Source organism: Corythoichthys intestinalis, chromosome 7 (genome assembly GCF_030265065.1).
Source record: "Corythoichthys intestinalis isolate RoL2023-P3 chromosome 7, ASM3026506v1, whole genome shotgun sequence".
NCBI lineage: Eukaryota > Metazoa > Chordata > Actinopteri > Syngnathiformes > Syngnathidae > Corythoichthys > Corythoichthys intestinalis.
In genome coordinates this window covers 35,277,952-35,299,424 of record NC_080401.1, presented here as the reverse complement: position 1 = coordinate 35,299,424, position 21,473 = coordinate 35,277,952, and the positions used below count along the sequence as shown (strand labels likewise).

The window sequence follows — 21,473 nt, the reverse complement described above, 5'->3', positions numbered from 1 at the left end:
AATTAGGTGATTATCATTTAGTTGTTGCAAATCTGCAACACCTGCTTTGAGTTTTATATACTGTACCTATATATATATATATATATATATATATATATATATATATATATATATATATATATATATATATATATATATATATATATATATTTATATATATATATATATACACACACACACACACACACATACAGTGCCTTGCAAAAGTATTCGGCCCCCTTGAATCTTGCAACCTTTCGCCACATTTCAGGCTTCAAACATAAAGATATGAAATTTAATTTTTTTTGTCAAGAATCAACAACAAGTGGGACACAATCGTGAAGTGGAACAACATTTATTGGATAATTTAAACTTTTTTAACAGATAAAAAACTGAAAAGTGGGGCGTGCAATATTATTCGGCCACTTTACTTTCAGTGCAGCAAACTCACTCCAGAAGTTCAGTGAGGATCTCTGAATGATCTAATGTTGTCCTAAATGACCGATGATGATAAATAGAATCCACCTGTGTGTAATCAAGTCTCCGTATAAATGCACCTGCTCTGTGATAGTCTCAGGGTTCTGTTTAAAGTGCAGAGACCATTATGAAAACCAAAGAACACACCAGGCAGGTCCGAGATACTGTTGTGGAGAAGTTTAAAGCCGGATTTGGATACAAAAAGATTTCCCAAGCTTTAAACATCTCAAGGAGCACTGTACAAGCCATCATATTGAAATGGAAGCAGCATCAGACCACTGCACATCTACCAAGACCCGGCCGTCCTTCCAAACTTTCTTCTCAAACAAGGAGAAAACTGATCAGAGATGCAGCCAAGAGGCCCATGATCACTCTGGATGAACTGCAGAGATCTACAGCTGAGGTGGGAGAGTCTGTCCATAGGACAACAATCAGTCGTACACTGCACAAATCTGGCCTTTATGGAAGAGTGGCAAGAAGAAAGCCATTTCTCAAAGATATCCATAAAAAGTCTCGTTTAAAGTTTGCCACAAGCCACCTGGGAGACACACAAAACATGTGGAAGAAGGTGCTCTGGTCAGATGAAACCAAAATTGAACTTTTTGGCCACAATGCAAAATGATATGTTTGGCGTAAAAGCAACACAGCTCATCACCCTGAACACACCATCCCCACTGTCAAACATGGTGGTGGCAGCATCATGGTTTGGGCCTGCTTTTCTTCAGCAGGGACAGGGAAGATGGTTCAAATTGACGGGAAGATGGATGCAGCCAAATACAGGAACATTCTGGAAGAAAACCTGTTGGTATCTGCACAAGACCTGAAACTGGGACGGAGATTTATCTTCCAACAGGACAATGATCCAAAACATAAAGCCAAATCTACAGTGGAATGGTTAAAAAAAATCAACGTATCCAGGTGTTAGAATGGCCAAGTCAAAGTCCAGACCTGAATCCAATCGAGAATCTGTGGAAAGAGCTGAAGACTGTTGTTCACAAACACTCTCCATCCAACCTCACTGAGCTCGAGCTGTTTTGCAAGGAAGAATGGGCAAGAATGTCAGTCTCTCGATGTGCAAAACTGATAGAAACATATCCCAAGCGACTTCCAGCTGTAATTGGAGCAAAAGGTGGCGCTACAAAGTATTAATGCAAGGGGGCCGAATAATATTGCACGCCCCACTTTTCAGTTTTTTATCTGTTAAAAAAGTTTAAATTATCCAATAAATTTTGTTCCACTTCACGATTGTGTCCCACTTGTTGTTGATTCTTGACAAAAAATTAAAATTTTATACCTTTATGTTTGAAGCCTGAAATGTGGCGAAAGGTTGCAAGGTTCAAGGGGGCCGAATACTTTTGCAAGGCACTGTATATATATATATATATTAGGCATGTGCCAGTAAGATATTCTGACTGTATGATAACTTTAAACCAAAATATCACGGTTTCACTGTATTTTAGTGACAGCTCTAAAATGTGTTACTTTGACATATCTGGGTTTGAACAATTTTATTTTTTGGGAAAATTTTTTTTCCATTAAACTGGATTTTTCCCCCCCAAAACCTATTAGCATATTGGAACATATTTATACTGTCAAATTAACATTAAAAAATAGATAGTATTCTAAACAAAATTCAAATAAATGCAGTCCTTTAAGTGAGCCTAAACCCACAGCCACAGCAGAACATTATTACCATCAGAACAAAAATAATTGAATTATTTTCCATTAAAAGCACGTGTGTATGACTTGTATCATGTTTACATTATTCACACAATCTCTTTCTCAACACAGTTGCCAGAGAAACAAAAACAAACACCACATGTTCTACTAATGCTAGACACACTTAACACGCTGGAGTTAACTCTTGTAGCTGGTGGGAAATGTTCATGACAGTGTTCACCCTCTGCAAACATGTTTTATGTCCAACTGTAACTTTTCTGTAGCTGAAGTTAACCATACCAGTGATTTCTTTTCCTTCAATAGGGGAAAAAGTTCAGGAGTTTAACCTCCTCCAGCCATCGTGTAACACAGCTCACTGACACTGAGCAACAACCGGTGGGGGAGGGTTGAGCCTTACAGCTGCAAGTGAGGGATTTCTCCATGCATTTTTGGGACATAAAACAATTGCTAATACCTTAGCGACGGTATGACTAAAAATTTGTGCAGGTTTAAAACTTTGACGTTTTCATATCACGACATACCTCAAAACCGGTAATCGGCACATCCAATATATATATATATATACAGTATATACTGGACTGTCTCAGGAAATTAGAATACACAATATTCTAATTTTTTGAGACAGTCCTGTGTATATATGCAGGACTGTCTCAGGAAATTAGAATACACAATATTCTAATTTCCTGAGACAGTCAGGAAATTAGAATATTGTGTATTCTAATTTCCTGAGACAGTCCAGTATATATTTTAATTAAAACTTTCCAGTAATATCAAAACCTCAAGTGGTTTATTTTTTGGTTTCCTGACAATATTGAGTTATTTTAAGAAGGCATTGATATGCTTATTATTGTAGTTTTACTTTGTTTTCAATAATATACCATCACTAAAGATTTCTTGTATTTTGGTAACCTCATTTTGGATTTGAGTGGCGCTCTTGCACGTCACGAGTGATAAAAGACACAGCACAAGAGAGCTTATCAAGGATATTCTTTTATTCGGAGTATTATGCCAAGACAAATATCCTTAGCACCTTTTGCATAAGACCATTAACTGTAGTAGAAACACAAAGGAGAGTGGCTGGATAAATGCATACCTTACTCATATGTGGCTACTTGAGTAAATGGTGACAAAAAAAGGACATCAGATAAGAAGCTTTTAATTTAGCCAGCACTCCTTTCTGAGCTGATCTTCCTTTGAGGCAGCGGCTCAGCGTTGCTATAGAGATGTTGTGTCCACGGCAACCCTGCAGACACGTTACTTTCTTACACAGAACATAAACTAATCTCTCAATAAAAAAATATTTCCTTAAATAATTTATCCAATGTAAAGGATAGCTTATTTTTTCTTGGCACATTCAGGACCAGCAATTTAACAACAGAAATGTGCGAGGTATCTGATCGATGCGATTTAAACCGCATCCTTTTGACTCAGTCATAAACCAAAAATGTGTTCTACTTGCTCTTTAGGACAGCAGCAATAAACTAGAGCTATAAAATCCACCACAAATGGCCCTAAGCATGAGATAGAGATACATGATGCACATCATAAAAAGACTGTTGTGACTCCTGATTTTAGCCCGTAAGATTTTTATGGAGTTAAACGCAGGGAGGTGCTACAAAAGTAAAATGGTCTTCATACGCATTTCGAGTACAGCATAACTGGACTCAAACAAAGAGCATGCACCCAAAGTCTTCTATCATGGACATATCAGGTGGGGCCCTAAATAGATCCACAACACATACATGAAAATAAATCCCTTTAATACCATATGGAATCCCTTATATTTCTTAATCAATGTTAACAATATACTCTAGAATCTCTCCTTAAAGTGTCATTATCTTTCACATCAACGAGTGAACGTTTTTAAGTAGACAAGTATAAAACGTGGCAGTATCAAGTTAGAAAAATAATGTTTCATGCAAAGCTGACTTGAACTTGACTGTGTTGCACCAAATCTTAGACAATCGTAATATGTATTACTAACTAAAAGTAATATTTGTATACAACAGTTTAATAACGAAAAAAAAAAACCCAAGTTCTTTCTTCACAGTCTGAAAATACAAATGAAAACTCACAACCCACTGTAGCTTAGGAGATGCCGAGAAACTCAATTTCACATACACAAGACATGCTTTATAAAAGCAAATTAAAAAAAAAAACTTCTAAAATCTTTGGAATTTCCCCGGGGTTTCTAAGAGGAAGTGCTACTTTGCTGTAACTGGGAGGACTACATGCAAAGAGGAAGAAACAAAGGATTTCTACAAAACTTCTAATAGACTGGTTGTTTCAATCCAACACATACACACTCATTGGGAGACAAAGGACGGATTTTAAAAAAAAGTCGAAGAAGTGGAGGAGCATTAAACAGGCTGTTGAGCGGTTCCTTTTCAGGCCGTGAGCTCGGTTGTGCCGTTTTGGCCGCGCAGGGCGTTGGACTGCGCCCTCCTGCGAGCCAGCCTGGAGTTGGATGGAGGTGAGAGTCTCATGGAACAAACGATTGTGGGGCATACCTTCCCCTCCACTTCTTCCTGTTGCTGCTCATCATGCTGCGACAGCTGCCTGTGGAAAGCGATGGCTTCAGCAGCAAACTGGCTCAGGTCTTTTGTGCTGCTGTTCCTATGTGTTGAACATAGAAAGAAAGGTGTTTCTTCAGTTGCGGGTCTAACATAAATGACTATAACAGCAGCTTGTGGTGCATTTAATGATTAAAGTACTGTTTATCAAAGGCAGGGGTGTCAAACTCCCATTTGTCGTGGGCCACATCACAGTTATTTCGTTTGAAGGGCCATTGTCCGCCACTACAAATCCACAACTAATAAATTATCAAATAAACAACTATTTTGACAGTTGACGATTACTTAGACATGTTGATGTACAAGTTGACCCTAATACTGATTTAAGGCTCCTTAATGGTAAATATACTCATATATATATATTAGGGCTGTCAAAATTATCGCGTTAATGGGCGGTAATTAATTTTTTAAATTAATCACGTTAAAATATTTGACACAATTAACGCACATGCCCCGCTCAGATTAAAATGACAGCAGCGTAATGTCCGCTTGTTACTTGTTTTTTGTTGTTTGGCGCCCTCTGCTGGCGCTTGTGTCCAAATGATTTTATGGGTTTGGGGAGTGAGCATGGTGTAATGACATCAACAATGGCGAGCTACTACTTTAATTTTTTTATTTGAACATTTTACAAATTTTAATAAAACGAAAAAATTAAGAAGGGTTTTAATACAAGATTTCTATAACTTGTACTAACATTTATCTTTTAAGAACTACAAGTTTTTCTATCCATGGATCGCTTTAAGAGAATGTTAATAATGTTAATGGCATCTTGTTGATTTATTGTTATAATAAACAAATACAGTACTTATGTACCATATGTTGAATGTATATATCCGTCTTGTTTTCATTCCAACAATACAGAAAAATATGCCATATTTTATAGATGGTTTGAATTGCGATTAATTACGATTAATTAATTTTTAAGCTGTAATTAACTCGATTAAAAATTTTAATCGTTTGACAGCCCTAATACATATATATATTTTTTTACTTAATCTTTATTTTTCATATTTTCTCATTTATCGTATTTTCAGCACTGTAAAGCGCACCTAAAAGCCTGCATTTTTCTCAAAAGCCGACAGTGCGCCTTATTTACAATATGGATACATATTGGTTAATCATGGCATGGCATTCCCTTTAGCGACGCTCCATGTAGTGAATGCATAATGCAACACCAAACGCTACTACAATTTATAACGTGGTGCGCCCTATATCTGAAAACAGTTTTAAAGGGATCCACAGATAGACTTGTAGTTTTTAAAAGATAAATGTTATTATGAGTTACAATAATTTGATATTAAAGGGTATGTAGCGGCAAAGGGGGTGTGAGACATCAATGGAACCGTTATGTGCCAAGATAACAAATATTGATAAAGTTAACAAAAAAATCAATCACATTAATGAGCAATTATCGAAAATAGATCGAAAATGACGAACATTCCCGAAAGTGTTCCGGAAACAGCCGAATGGGGCGGGGACGTCACGACAAGTGATTGACAGTCGAGGTGGAGCCAGGTGCCATTGTTTTTTAACGACGAGAGAGTAGCGTTGGGGTTTGTTTGACGAAAACATCACAAAAATGGTTCAAAACTGCTGTGCTGTGTGGTGTACAAATAGTTATTTATCGGAATATAGTATCCAGGAGTTCCCGAACGCGGAAAAAAAAGTTAGACGACGCAGACAATGGGTAAAGTTCGTCCGTGCAAAGAGGGCTAATTTTCTAGACACAGCCTCCGGCACGCTTTTCTGTGGTGCGCATTTTCCACCTGAAAGCTTCTCGAACTATGGACAAGTGAAATCGGATTTTGCTAAAAGATTGCTGCTCAAAGGAGATGCGGTGCCGACCATACACGCGCAGCGACCTAAATGTCCCGAGATATCAAGAAAGAGGACGATGACTAGCAAAGGAGGCTAAGGCTAAGCAAAGGAGGGGAGCAGCCAAGCTCGAAATGGCCAGAGTGAGTACTCTTTTTTTTAATTTAAAAAAATGTCAAGCATTGGATACAGGACTGGACACATGTATACATTATCGTTCGTAAAATATATAGAACAAATCCTCTGATCCCATTCATATTTGTGTCTGTTGGCAGAGCGAAAAGCTATGATAGCGCAATAAATGATAATTATTCCATGCATTCCTATATTTTGCAGTCATGGTGTATCAGCTTCACAAAAACAAATGCAAAACAAATCATTGGTGTTTCCCACACGATCTGCTGCCGATGTTTCATCAGTGTCATTGCTCCCCTCAATGACCGTTTCATTACGCTGCATTGGCGTTCGTATGGGCTCAAATTGGTAACGTAAAAAAACGATTAAAGCTTCGTAACTCTCCTCGTCACCATTAGATGAACATTCGTTACGTCCTTCTACGTCGGATTCGTCGCTGAAACTAGAAACGAAATTGTCTGCGATCATCGCCGCCATTCAGTATTAAAGCACTGAGCCTTTTTCTTGTTGAAGAAACACCCCTCACTGTCAATTCTGAATTCTCTTTTATTGACAACGAGGGGTGTTTCTTCATGAGGGAACCTGGAATATGTGCAGGACGAACACAATGCATCAGAATAAACAGCTCAAAACACCCCTAATTCTCCACTCACTAGAAGGAATTATATTGATGCAGACAGGCACTGCCCCCCTAGTGGCCGGTGGCACTCTCTTCACTTGTCGTGACGTCACGCACACAATCTGCCAGATCTCGGGCGCTGGTCGTTTTAGCTTGACAATCGAGCCAAATTTCTCTCATTTTCTTGTGTGTAATTACACGAAGTGGAATGATATGAATACAAAAGGCATGCGTTTATGGATAAATGATGGAATATTACCATTTTCCCAGGGCATGACATACCCTTTAAAACCCCTCTTGATGTTTTTGTTTTTGTACAATTTGAGTGACGTCACTGAGTTACACTGCCGGGCTTCTAGAGTATGACTCTTTCGACATAAACATGTCATCTGGTCAACCCTTTCAATTTTAACCAGAGGAACATTAATGTGCTTGGCAGCACTGTCGATATTTCACAAAACGAGTAGCAAAAACAAAAAGAACAGGAAAGACGGGATGAGATGAGATGAGAGTAGGACAAAACCAGTGTTCTGCCAAATGTGCTACACCGGCGAAATGTCCTACAAGAGGCGAATTTGACATCCAATGTACTAACATGCGCTTTGTTTGTTTTGTTTAGATGCATACAGACAGAACATCCTAAAGATGCCTTAAGAAAATACTTAAATGGAGTTACATCATATAAGGGTGATTTAAATATGCTACGTGACTAATGTGGTCAACAGATTAACAATCTGCTTTTAGCTACCACAAGAAAAACAAGGCTTAAAAGTATGAGAGGGAAACACATGCAAAAAGTAAAACATAAATAGTAAGTACTCGGCGCTTTCAGCCGACGTGCGCATGTGTTGGATGTCTCGCCGTGTAGAAGGAATTGCAGAAAACCGGTAGTGTTCGTCTAGTGACGGTGACAAATTACGTCATCACACCGAGCTTCCATTGTGCGCATAAAACAAGGCTATTTTTAAATCAATGGCAATATTTTATGTTTAATTAGAAAACAATTATTACAATATGAATAAAAACAGAAATAAATCATTGTAATAGTCATAGACTTCATAATGTACTGACGGGCCAGATCGGTCATGCAGTGCGCCTCGCATTCAAGTAGGGGGCTGCCCACATTAGGAGTAGCTATTCACAAACACATGCACACAGCGATTAAACGCCGGATTTCTGGTAAAAAAAGGTATGAAAGCTGTGCCGCATACATACAGGAGGGTTTGTCTCAGGAGTGATTTGTTCAAGGATTCAATGTTATCATTATATTTTTCGTACCATGCATGCATTTTGAAAAATGAAAAAAAATAAATGGGAGAAATTAAACGCTACTGCATTGGCATCATAGTTCGCAATATTTACAGTACATAAAATAAATGCTATCTTCACGTTTTTTTTTTTTTTTTGCTTTTAACCAAGAATCCAAACTGTTTTACATCCATATCTATAAAGAGTTCGTGACTTTAAGCATTTATGCACAAGAATTTTCACTGGAAAAGCTCGGTTTACATCAGGCGGCCGCTAGCTACATTCACTAACAGACTAGCATTGTACTTTGACATATCAACGTAAAATAAATGCTAACTGCACATTTTTTTTTTTTTTTTGCTTTTGATCAAAAATAGAGACAGTTTTATGTCCATATCTAGTACTATAAAGAATTTGGGGATTTAAGCAATTATTCTCAAGAATTTCTACCGGAAAAGCTCTGTTTACATCAGGCGGCTGCTAGCTGCATTCACTAACAGACTAGCATTGCACTTTGACATATTTACGTAAAATAAATGCTAACTCTACGTTTTTCTTGCTTATAACCAAGAATCGAGACTGTTTTACGTCCATATCTATAAAGAATTCAGGGATTTAGGCATTCATTCACAAGAAGTTTTATTGGAATAGCTCAGTTTACTGTGCATCAGGCGGCCACTAGCTACATTCACTAACAGACTAGCATTGTACTTCGACATATTAACATTAAAAAAATTCCAACTGCATGTTATGTTTTTTTTTTGCTTTTAACCAAGAATCAAGACTGTTTTACGTCCATATCTATATAGAATTCGGGGATTTTAGCATTTATTCACAAGAATTTTCAACGAAAAAAGCTCTTTGTCTGCGATTCCACTCAGTCAGCTTTGACGACCTCACCAACAATGCAGGCCCCCCTATTTATCGGCCCCGAACCCGTGTCCCGTCAATACATTATGAAGTCTATGGTTATAGTACATATATATATATAAATTTTACATAACTTAAATGAGTTAAAGGTTTTCTTTAAGTATTCTCTTTTTATAAACATTTGTGTAAGTTCTAAATATTCTTATATTTAAACTTTTAAAAAGTGAAAAAAATATATATATATATTCTCTCTCTTCTCGATTTCTGAGGACTACAGAAAGTTGACTTCAATTTTATTTCCAAGAAACAGGAAATACATGATTTACTTTGTAGGCCACACAAATAAGATGGCGGGCCCTCAGACCTGTGATCTATAGGCTATAAAAACTGCTTCCACCATGCTTGCTGAGATGTTGCAGCGGATCTTGATTTTGAGGGAGATTACAGATTATTCACTGGTAAAGCCCTATCTAATATAAAATAAGTGCTTTGGCACCATTTTGGTGCTATGGAATTATGTTGAAGTGAGGGAGAGGAGGTTCATTTACAGAGCCCTTTGCCATCTGACAGAAAAATAGTGCCTTGCCACCAACTTTTGGCATCAGATGAGAGTCCTGTGGGGTTAAGGCATCCATTATTTGTGGATTTTACCAGATGTAATAACCAAATTCTCATACCGTCCAAGCTGTTATTTTCATTGGTCTTACCTCTGTAGGGCATGAGGCGTTGGAAGACCTCTCTCTGGTGCATTCTGCGTAAAGACAGGTGAAGCATATAAATTCGGGTGTGTATGAATAAACAATCAAATACCATGCACAAAACTATACCTACCCCCTGCACCCACAGGTGCTTAAGGACCTGAGCGGCACTGAGGCGCAGAGTGGCATCTCGTACCAGCAGTTTGCTGATAAGATCCTTGGCTGCGTCTGTGATGTGAGCCCAGTCCTTGTCCGGGAACTCATATTTGCCCTGCTGGATGCTCTCGAATAGGTGACTCTGGAGGCGGACGTCAAACGGCGTCTTAATTAGACATGCGTCACACATTCTAGCGTGGAGGTGACATTCTCAGCACGCTAGCTCCATGTTCCTACTGCAATCGCATGCTTTTTTTGGACGACGATCTGCTCATGACTACACACGGGTGTCTCCTGATGGCTGCGATAAGATGAGTCAGATGATCAGGTGATAACAGAAACCTGATTCTCTCCCCTCCTGCACTCGTTTGATATATCAATTTGTTCGACACTATGCGGTGACAGATGAGGCGCAATAAATCAAGAACCAACGTTCTGACAAATTTAAGTGCATATGCAGTAGAGCTGAAACGAATACTCGAGCAACTCGAGTTTAAAAACTGATCCGAGTAATTTTATTCACCTCGAGTAATCGTTTATTTTGACAGCACTAAGCATCACGTTTTGCTCGGACTACTTTTAATGCGGGACAACGCGCTGATGTCACGTGCGTAGAGGAAGAAGCAAAAAAAAAAAAAAAAACTTACTGTAGCAGACAGCCGCTACAAACGACGCCGACGTTGCTAAATACTAGCCTGCACATGCTACGTTAGTTGCAGGCAGCGTTTGATGAGTCTCATAGAGATCACATGTATGTTGAACTAGATGCTAAATGATAGACTAGGCCGCGTCTGGGCAGCGTTAGCAAACAGCCGCCATCTTAAAGCAGTAGAGCGCTAAGCGCTAATAAAGAGCGCTAAGCGCTAATATATAAGATTAACGTTACTGTCACTACTAGCTCACGTAACGTTAGCCCTACGGAGGGCTAGGTTTCTATTAATTAAGACCACTTTCGATGCGTGGCTAACGTGTCTTACATACAGGCTTTAACATAACATAGCGTTGTGGAGTGATGAGGGTGTCAAATAAAAACTCAATAATGCTAACTATCAATTTTAGCTTAGTAGTCATTGCTGGATAAAACACCAAGTAGCACTAGTCCCTAATGTGCTCCAATACAGCCTGTATCATACATTTATTTTGAACACTGCAAAGATTCAAAATCCTATCAGGACTTACAGTTTAGACTAACTTAAAGCTTTACTAGAACTTAAAAATGGCTTGACACAAATAGAAATTCAATTGAAAAATGTGGGAAAAAATCCTAACTTTTAAGTGATGTGTGTTATCAAGCGTAAAGGCATATATATATATATATATATATATACATATATATACATATATATATATACATATACATATATACATATACATATACATATATATACATATATATATATATATATATATATATACACATATATATACATATATATATATATATATATATATATATACACATATAATGTATATATAGTGAATTAGTCTTTTTTTTTTTAATTCTAGTTACATCTGAGATGCAATTGTTGGCTGTTTCCAACAATATACATAAAAAATAAAGACATTGATTGACTGAAAATGATAAAATGTCTTGTTTTCTCATGTATATCTATAATTGCTCTTCACCTAAAAATATATTTGTTTTATCCGATTACTCGATTAATCGATAGAATTTTCAGTCGATTACTCGATTACTAAAATATTCGATAGCTGCAGCCCTAATATGCAGTGAACATCTAGATTCCTGCAGTTAGGTTTTGCTAATTTGTTGATTTTTGCTTTTGTTGGGGTTTACAAACTCACCTAGTCGCCGTTTTTGAACCGTTTTAGGGGAACTAAGCCCTCATTATTCGTTTATAAGGAAAACTATTGACTGTTTTTGAGCTGTTGTAGGGGCAAGTGAGATATTGTTTGTTTAAAAAAACTAACCTATTTAGCGTTTTTGAGATCAGGTTAAAAAAAAAAAAAAATTTAAAAAAAAGGGGGGGGGGACTACGGTCTGGTGGCATCTTGGTACCAAGAAACTTTGAGTTCCCTACTGTTCATATATGTACGCAGAAACAGTCATTTGTAGTCAAAAAGTCGACTAGTAGTCCACTTACAGACAGCATCATTCGCCTAACCGGCTAAATTCAAAGCACCGCCATATTTGGGAGAGTTGGCACTCCCTTTAAGTATTAAACAATTGATCGCGAAATTCCTTTTTTGACCTCTGTGACCTTTGACCTCATCACCCCAAAACTGAATCAACTGTTCCGTTTCATATTACAAACATATCCTGCAAGTTTCATAATGCTGTTATTTGGTCTTGATTATTGCTAAATTCTTTTTCCGATCTCTGTGACCTTTGACCTCATAACCCCAGAATGCAATCCCCGCTTCAGTTTTGAATTACAAACATATCCTGCAAGTTTGATCATAATCCCTTTATTAGTCCTCGAGCCATCGCAAAATTACTTTTCTGACTTCAGTACACCAAAATTAAATGTTCTCTTCCATTTGATATCACAAATATATCCTGCAAGTTTGAGAATCCCTGAATTTGTTTTTAAATTGTCACAAAATTGCTTTTCTAACTTCCCCGACCTTTGACCTCATTACCTAAAAGTTCAATCACCCCTTCTATTTCATATTACAAACATATCATGCAAGTTTGACTATCATCCTTCAATTCCTTCTTGAGTTATTTTGACCACAAACATATAAAGACATTTGAAACCAAATACTTTAACCTCCTTTTGTAGGTTTCACCTATGGGCACAGGCATTAAAAATTTGCTTAAGTTTGCTTGAAATGCTTTTTAAAAAATCTTTCATAGGGAATACACTATTAGGCTAGTTAATAGGTCGCCGTAAAGTCGCAGCCCGGTGAGTCTACGCTACCTGGCATGTGCGGCATCTTTCCCCTCGGTCCCATCCACAGTCACTGCCACAGTTGCCTGTGAAGGGCGGGCTGCCACTTAACAGGATGTAGAGAATGACCCCTAGGCTCCACAAGTCGCAGCGTTTGTCGTAGAAGGACGCCTCATCAGTGAAAACTTCCACTACTTCAGGGGCCATGTACTCTGCTGAACCACACTGAAAACAGAACAGAATTAAGCAGATGTTAGTTAACAGCATAGAGATCAATCAAATACATTCTTTAAACCAATTACTCCATGTTGAATTGGATTATTTCTCACGATACACTGATGCGCTGTTGTACAGTGGTTGGAAATAGTAAATTGATTTACAAATCTTACTGGTGTAGTGAGTTCTGGAGTCGTTATAGGTGTGCAAGCACTGCTCAGCTTCATACCACTTCCCAGGTCAAAGTCACAGATCTTAACTGGAGACACCTAAAAAGAGTCAGATAAAAGGTTTATAAAGTAAAACTAGGGACACTTTTACATCTGTCCTTTTTGACTGTTACGAAGAAAAAAAACACCTTTGAATTGGTGATAGAATTGGATGACCTCGGGTACACTAACCACAAAAATAGAAATCACCTCACACTCTTGCGATGCTCCACTATTGTTATTCTTGGAAAAGCGGATAAATGTCGGTCGGATGTTCAATATGTGTTAACCATTTAGCACTTAGACGCACATATACAAAAACGCCTGTGTTTTTCCTGCCATCTGTGTCAGGAACCGTACAGAAATTACATAACACAGACAAAATTATTCACTTTAAGATCAATGCAAAAGATCTTTATCCTAGTACTAATTCTCACAGCAAATTTTCACCAAATCCATCATTTGTAGGGGTGTAATGGTACACAAAAATCTCGGTTTGGTACATACCTCGGTTTTGAGGTCACGGTTCGGTTCATTTTCGGTACAGTAAGAAAACAAAATGCAAAATATAAATATGCTAGTTGTTTATTACACACCTTTGTGCTTTCAACAATAGGAACATTAGCCTATACAAAGCTAGAATTGTGCTCGAAAAGTAGCGGGTATTTAAAGATAATCCAACAACAATTTGCCTTTCAGACCCCGGGTATTGGTCAGCTTTCTTTCTGAAAGAAAGAAGAAAAAAAGAAGTCCTGTACTAAAGAGAAAAGCAATCCCAATGACAAAGATTTTAACATGTATTTTACAAATGAAATGCCTCAATGAATCTTTTTTTTTCTCTTATGAACGGTTTTTAAAAGCTTTATTGGTGGATTTTCTCAAGTTAAAGCGCCACACAGAAATTAATAAATTTAACTGTGTAAGCAGGATCTATTATTTAATTACAGGAGTTTTAGCTCATTTCAATTTATTTAAATGGGCTATTATTTATTTTATTATGCGTTTATATTTTACAAATGTGATTTCTTTAGTTCCTATGTGAATATTAGTTCCTACTTGTTTTGTTGTGGTAGGAGGGTTTTGTATTGAACACGGGGCCGTGTTGGTTATTATTATAGCAGAGAAGACACCAGTAAATCAACAAAGACAAGTCAACTGTGCCCCGATCTACCACTCAAGAGATCAGATGGAGTCAAAAAGTAGGTTACGATTGCATATAAGTTTGAAAATCGACCGGATCCACCGTATTTTTACACGAGTGACTTCCGGTCTGCCAGATCCTAGGTACCGGTAGTAGTATTGACGCTGGAGGGTCGCGTCTCGCGTCAAATAATAAACTCTGCAGTTCTTTTCGCGTGCGTCGCGTTGAGCCGCTTCTGGAACGCATCTACATGCGGCCGCACTGCGACTGGTGTGCATTGGCTGATCGACTTTAATGCCCGCGTTTCCCTGCGTTCTCGCGGTGGCCACTTTGTCGCGCCGTTGACATTTCTGGGTTATATACTGTCCTACCGTGTTGGTCCTCATTATAGTAGAGAAGACAGAGTAAGTATAATCTACACAAAGAAACTGTAACCTGATCGACTCACAGCCTCGAAAAGTAAGGGTTAGATTACATCAGAAACTCGTTCCGTACGCCTCCGTTCCAAACCGAGCACCACGTACCGAAACGGTTCAATACAAATACATGTACCGTTACACCCTTAGTCATTTGGGTGAAGTAGTAGTCATTAAGGAATTAGTATCGTTCATCTATTTTAAACAGATTCAGAATGTTGCCTTGAGAAAAAAAAAAAAAAAAACTATGGAAAATGAGACAACTGTATCAATTTACCGCCTGAACTGGAACAACACAAATGGACCACAGGTGTGAAAGAAGCCTAAAAAATTACTATTCAATTTCAAGGCACCAGCACATTTTCTAATTAAAAATTTTAAGACATTTAAAATACCCTGTAAAAAATGGTTTTACTTTATCAGTGAATTCACAGAGGACATTCTCCAGCTTGAGGTCCCTGTGAGCAATACCTGTGAAGACAACAGGCTGTTACAATGACAACTTAAGACAGGTCAACTGGAAGTCAGGATACTGAACGAGAAGGTGATATACCCTTTGTGTGTAGAAAGTCAAGAGCTTGAGCAATATCGCGGACCACCTTGCTGGCCTCCAGCTCATCAAAGTGCTTCCGGTTCTGGATGTGTGTAAGAATGGAGCCTGGAGAGAAATTAAAAAAAAAAAAAACATACAGTCAGTGAGGCTCACATCGTGTGCAGACAAAATGATGACTTTTTTCACCTTACCTCCACGCAACTTTTCAAAGACCAAATAGAAGCAGGCGTCATCTTCAAAGAACTCGATTAATTCCAGAATGTTCCTGAGTAAAAATATCCCCTAATTAGATCAAATTAATTCTGGTCATTTCACAGTCTTTCATACAAGACATGAATGTTCTTACTTGTTTCCTTGACACTGGTAGAGCGTCTCCACCTCTCGAAAAACCCGGCTGCGGCTGTGTCCCGCACTCTTTTCTATGATCTATGTGACGGACCAAAATCAATTTTCATTGCAATGTTGTGTAGGGATCAATAGTTCATTTAAAGGGCTGAAAAACACCTTGATAATGGGCATGCCAGGGTAGAATATCTTGTTTAATAATGTGAAAAGATACAGAATTTAATTTTTCTATAGTGTAAACATGGAAAAAAAACGTAAGTAAATGCCAATATTTCCAGAGGTAGGCAAAATATTTGTTTTTAAATGCCAGTACTAGGTCATTTTTGTGTTTAACTGTAACAAGTAGCATTGACAATGATAGAAGTCCAATCCGGTGGTGCTTTTCATCATAAAAATGGTATCTGGTCTCACTCATACTCTGGCACTTTTCTTGAGTCTCTTTTCAATTTTATGGCATTGGCACCATATACTCTAAAAACAAGGGTTTTGACAATATACTGACGGTAATATATTGCGATACCTTGTAGCCCAAAAGTTTATCGATATACTCCCAACAAGAATCGATATATCCATTCAAAAATGTATCACTGTTTACAAAACAAGGAACTAACAGGTTGCTATCAAATCTTCCATTAAAATAGTGTCTATGTTAGCTCACTGGCTGCTATTGACAGCGCTAGCCATTTAATAGCATACCGCACAAATGCTATTTTTAGACCACAAGACTGCGTGACGTCACCATCGTAAACCGGAAGGGAGTCAACATAGAAGTGCGCTCGCATATAACCCATGCTAGTACTGCTTGTTTTCTGCCGGTACTCTTTCAAAAAATAACATGCCAAGAAAACACTGGTGCTATGGAACTTGAAGAAATAACTCTAGACATTACGAAATATGAAAGATGTCTTCTGAATACGTTTGCCGAAGCCAAATACTCAGAGGAAAAAAATGTGAAAAATTGATCCACTTGTGCGGACGTCCAAAAGACCAGTTTAACGCCAGCGCGGTGAAGCCATCCACCTTCATATGCAGTAAACATTTTGTTGGGGGCCATGGTCAACAGATGACAACCTTGATACATAGCCTGCCTGGAAAAGGCAAGCCATTTTGAAATTTTTTATTATTTTGTTAGTGCGGTGTTTTGCCATGCTGCTTCTGTCCGACAATGAATGACCTGGAAAAAAATTAAAATGGTATCTGACTGCCACTGTTGCTACTTTTTCTGTTGTAAAGAAACAACTTTAGTAAGGGGGACGTGTAAATAAATTAATAGAATTAAGATTATTAATGAAAAAACTAAAAGTGTTCATTGGCTGTCACTGAGTAGCATTTGCGATCGCTACTAAGACAACCGGAGGATATAATTTATAAGAAGACAGGGGATATTGTTGTAATAGATAGGTTGTTGAAACAGGAGAATGTCATTGTCAGTGGCGAAAGGCAATGCACACAAGAAAAAGGTCTCGATAAAAAAGCTACCTCTGGATCAGGTCGGCGCTTTTTCCTGTCTTTTTCAGCCCTCGGCACTCAAGCCATCTCTAACTAAACATTTGTATGTTCTTTCACATCTTTACCAGTGAATTTGGCACCAGGGACATCATTTTTGAACAGAATTTGTAGGTTTAGCTCAGTAAAAATCTCGTTCGTACACTATTTACATGCATCTAGCATGAGGGACAAACACGAGTCTGACTCCCCTAGCAACAGTTGCTAACGTCATGAATACTAATGAGCAACGGTGGCGTGTGACGTGCGGTACGCTATTCATTTTGACTGGATTAGACGTCTTGCGCTGTCAATTACACCGGACCATTCGCAGCCAGTCTTGCAGGGATTTACAGGTCACTTCCTTTTCCTTAAAGAGCATTTAGAAGTTACTGTTCATTTTGAGTCATTTCCTATTCATTTGGGGACATTCTTGAATCACTTCCTTTTCAGTAACCCAAAATCAACATGAAGTGACCTGTAAATACCCCCAAATCAACAGGAAGTGACCCATAAATTTCCAAAAGGAAACGGAAGTGACCGAAAATCAACAGGAAATGACGTGAAATGCCGCAAAATTATAATTAATTATTTTAATTAATTAATAATGAATTAATTAAAAATTGCCTTGCATTGGCTCCAAAGACCAAGCCAGAGACATCCAATCCTGTTCAAGTTCGACTGGACGTCTACTAGAGATAAACTCACTCTAATCCACAGCAGAAGGATGAAAACAGCTTGATTTTCTGTTTACTAGTCATTTTGAAGAATATCCTAGAATGATTTCCTGACCCATGTATCAATATTGCTGTATCGCCATATCATGAGATCATCGTTATCGTGAGCTTTGTATCGAGAATCGCATCGTGAGCTACCCAGAGGTTCCCACCAAAGCAAAAACAGGCCTGGGTGGAACCTAATCTTTGCCTATATACTGTATGGTTAAAAAACAAAAGCTAGGAACCCCTAGAGCCTTTATAAAAATCTCCAAATGCTGAAGTAGCCTATGAAAATTTAACAAAATGCCCATTTATGGAAACTGCATTTGAAAGTTACCTTCACAGCATACTCCTGTCCATTCTGCAGGCTGATACATCCTTGAACTTTGGCAAATGCCCCTTGACCAAGCACTTCATCAGTCAGCTTGTAGATGTCTTGAATGAAAAAAGAAGACTTAAATACTCATCCCAATAAGTTGTACTCAAATCCTGTTGTTATTACCATCAAAGGTGCCATTCGAGCTGTTGGCCACTCTTGATCTTTTCTTCTTCTTTCGTTTGGCTGCATCAGGGATATTCAAAGGCTGGCTTTTCTCAACTTCTGAGGACAACAAGAAATGAAGACACTTAATACCACGTGTACTGCACTGAACAATATGGCAGCCATACCTGCAGGGACTTGAGTGATGTGCGGCCTGGTCTCTGAAGGGATCCCATTCAGCTGCTGCTGTTCCCCACAACACTGCACTACTTGGCCCAGAGCCATGGAGTTGCCCTGTAGCAGACAGGAAATGAGGAAACATGCAAGAACGGTATGAAATCAATGATCAAGAAAGCACAAGAGGAAATGGATGGTTTCTATTTTCATATCTAAAAAATATTACTTTGAATTATAAGATTGTTTTTAATCTTGGAAGTCCCCACACGCATGGAGCTTTTGTTTTGTTTAAACCACTAATATCGTAAAATATGAAGTATCCCTTCGCTTGGGCAACCTGCCAGAACAGTAGCTCACTCTGAAAACGCAAAACAGCAACCTTATCTAACCCCGGCTGATACCAGAAGTAGCTGCACATCCAGTCATAGTTCATGACTCACTGAGAGTGATGGCACGACTGTTTGTTGAGGTAGATAAGGCTGCATTTCACATCATCACGCTGATAGATCGTACCTGGAGCGAATGCTGGAAGACTTGCACCTCTGTCATCATCCTGTTCCTCACCATCACTGCCAACTGTGGGAACAGCACAAATATTTAGTTGCCCTGGAAAACATTACGTCAGCTGAAAAATACTCAAATGCATGAATAAGATAAACTTGATCATCTCACATGTCAAGTATTGCTGAAAAGAAACTTTTGGGTAACATCAGTTATTGAACTTAGCCCTCAAAAATGAAAGGCTAAATTGGTAGTTCCAAATCAAGCCAGAAAACTGGGGTCATATTTTAGACCTGAATTTTACCAAGGGTTTAGGAATTTTGCTGTACAAATAAACTTGTGGATGTCGTTCATTTATAACAATATTTAATTTCATATTGTGTCCATTTTATTTTTTATTTTCACCACTGACATAGCTTTGCGAGTTCTATGACGGAAGTGCTACATAAATAAATTTGACTTCACCAGGAAACTTCAGCATGAAATCCAATAGCTCGCTCACATGAGCAAATCCAAGCCAGATAGTGACGTCATTGACAGCTAAGCGCCTCTACTAGCGGTTACTAACATTATCATTTCATTAACATGCTGGAAAATTATTACCTTCATAACACCCGCTTGTTAAAGGTACTGTATACGTATCAGAAAAGGCACCCAAGCGACATGACGTTGTTAGCCACAGCTAGCTGGCTAGCCCAGCACAGACCTGAAACAAACCATCCCGCTGCCGTCCATGCCCTGCCTACGTATTCATATTAGGGAATGCTAGTATGCTACGTTGACGTCAAGGCCAACATAAAACATAAAAAGTCTGACCTGACCATTCTCCGAACCGGCCGAACCTCCCTGGTTAGAGCTTCCAGCAGCTGATATAAGTGTCCATTCTGGCTGAAATCCACCCGCTCGACCCGTGACGCAACGAGCGGGAACCCACATGAACAGTTATTAGCCGCGCCCACTTCCGCACATTCTCTTCTTCCATTGGTCCGATATAAAACGTCACGCGTACGTGTTTTACAAGCTCACGTTTTAGAAAATGTATATATTATACACTGAAATGAATAAGACTACAGTAATTTTCATTTTTAAGTAGGTAAAAAAGTAGTAAACTAATGAGAATATATGATCTTTTTCCCCCTGAAGCCTCTGGTTAAAATTTCTATGGCAGAAAACACAGACAAGGCTGAAAAAGCAGTTTCTGCTCTTGCACCCCTCTTTAAAATACACTGCTGTATTTTAAGCTAAAAGAACTATTGTGTTTGATGGAACAATATGTCTATATGTTGCCATAGCAGACTCATGGAGCAATAAGCCCCCAAACTATTTTTAATATGTCCGTTTTACCATGGAAGCCCCTGTTTACAGGCATCGCGCAGCCGCTTTTGTTTCAACCTACCCATAGAAAGAAGGTGTGTAATCGTATTTAGTATTCGAAACGTCTATCATTTTTAGATTAGAATCATTCATTGATGTCTAATATTTAGTTTGAAAAAAAAAAAAAACGACTTAAAAAAATTATTTACTCGCATATTTTACACTGTTAAACAAATTACGTCACAATGAAAAAATTGGCGTCTGTAAAAAAGTCACAGATATCTACCTCATAACTATCGCTTAATTGTATTTTTTCGTTACTGTCGCATTTCCCCCAATATTTTAGAATTTAGATGATAAATATTCGATCCGAACAAAAAAAAAATTGAAAAATAACGTTTAAAAGGGTAAATATATGACCACTCCTTGTCATCTGCGATTTCTGGATCGCGACCCTTGTTATATCACCATGCCTCACCCATAAAATCCCCCAAAAATCCGGCTGTGGCCATTCACAGCTGTGTCCTGACACTCGGTGATACATGCTACATGGAGTTTTTGGATCGAAACAAGGTAAGTACGCGATAATATCTCGTTAAAATCGTGGCGTCTTTAATTCTGCTTTCGCGGGCTCTCGCCTCCAGTTAGGGTTTTGCTGTTTAATTTTTTTTTTTTTTAAATGACCTCCCGTTCAAAATTTTTGTTCCCCCAGAAAATTGAGATTTTAAGCTTTCCAATGATGCATCACACATGCGTATCGGACAATTTTGAAAGTTAGCCAAATTGGGGGTCTCAGAGCAGAACTTCAAGTCAC

At 38.3% G+C, this 21,473-nt stretch overlaps 1 protein-coding gene across 1 annotated transcript; it reads right to left on the bottom strand.

Moving 5' to 3' along the window:
• Nucleotides 1–3,103: 3,103 nt before the first annotated feature.
• Nucleotides 3,104–20,306, bottom strand: mknk1 (MAPK interacting serine/threonine kinase 1). The gene is made up of 14 exons (XM_057842154.1): nt 20,162–20,306; nt 19,358–19,420; nt 18,856–18,961; nt 18,689–18,787; nt 18,524–18,621; nt 15,984–16,063; nt 15,829–15,902; nt 15,638–15,742; nt 15,500–15,555; nt 13,492–13,587; nt 13,133–13,327; nt 10,228–10,392; nt 10,104–10,147; nt 3,104–4,752 (listed from the first exon to the last, which is right to left on the bottom strand). Exons 1-14 carry the CDS (start codon nt 20,279–20,281, stop codon nt 4,524–4,526), a joined length of 1,530 nt encoding a protein of 509 aa, XP_057698137.1. The 5' UTR covers nt 20,282–20,306; the 3' UTR covers nt 3,104–4,523.
• Nucleotides 20,307–21,473: the final 1,167 nt, after the last annotated feature.

What these genes read in the sequence shown, in the direction of transcription:
- mknk1 (XM_057842154.1), bottom strand. Translation starts at nt 20,281, where the DNA reads ATGTGGGTTCCCGCTCGTTGCGTCACGGGTCGAGCGGGTGGATTTCAG. An exon ending in TCTGTGAATTCACTGATAAA is followed by an intron (nt 13,588 to 15,499) that starts GTAAAACCATTT and finishes GACTCTTTTTAG; the next exon opens with GTGTCTCCAGTTAAGATCTG. An exon ending in AGCACCTGTGGGTGCAGGGG is followed by an intron (nt 10,148 to 10,227) that starts GTAGGTATAGTT and finishes GTCTTTACGCAG; the next exon opens with AATGCACCAGAGAGAGGTCT.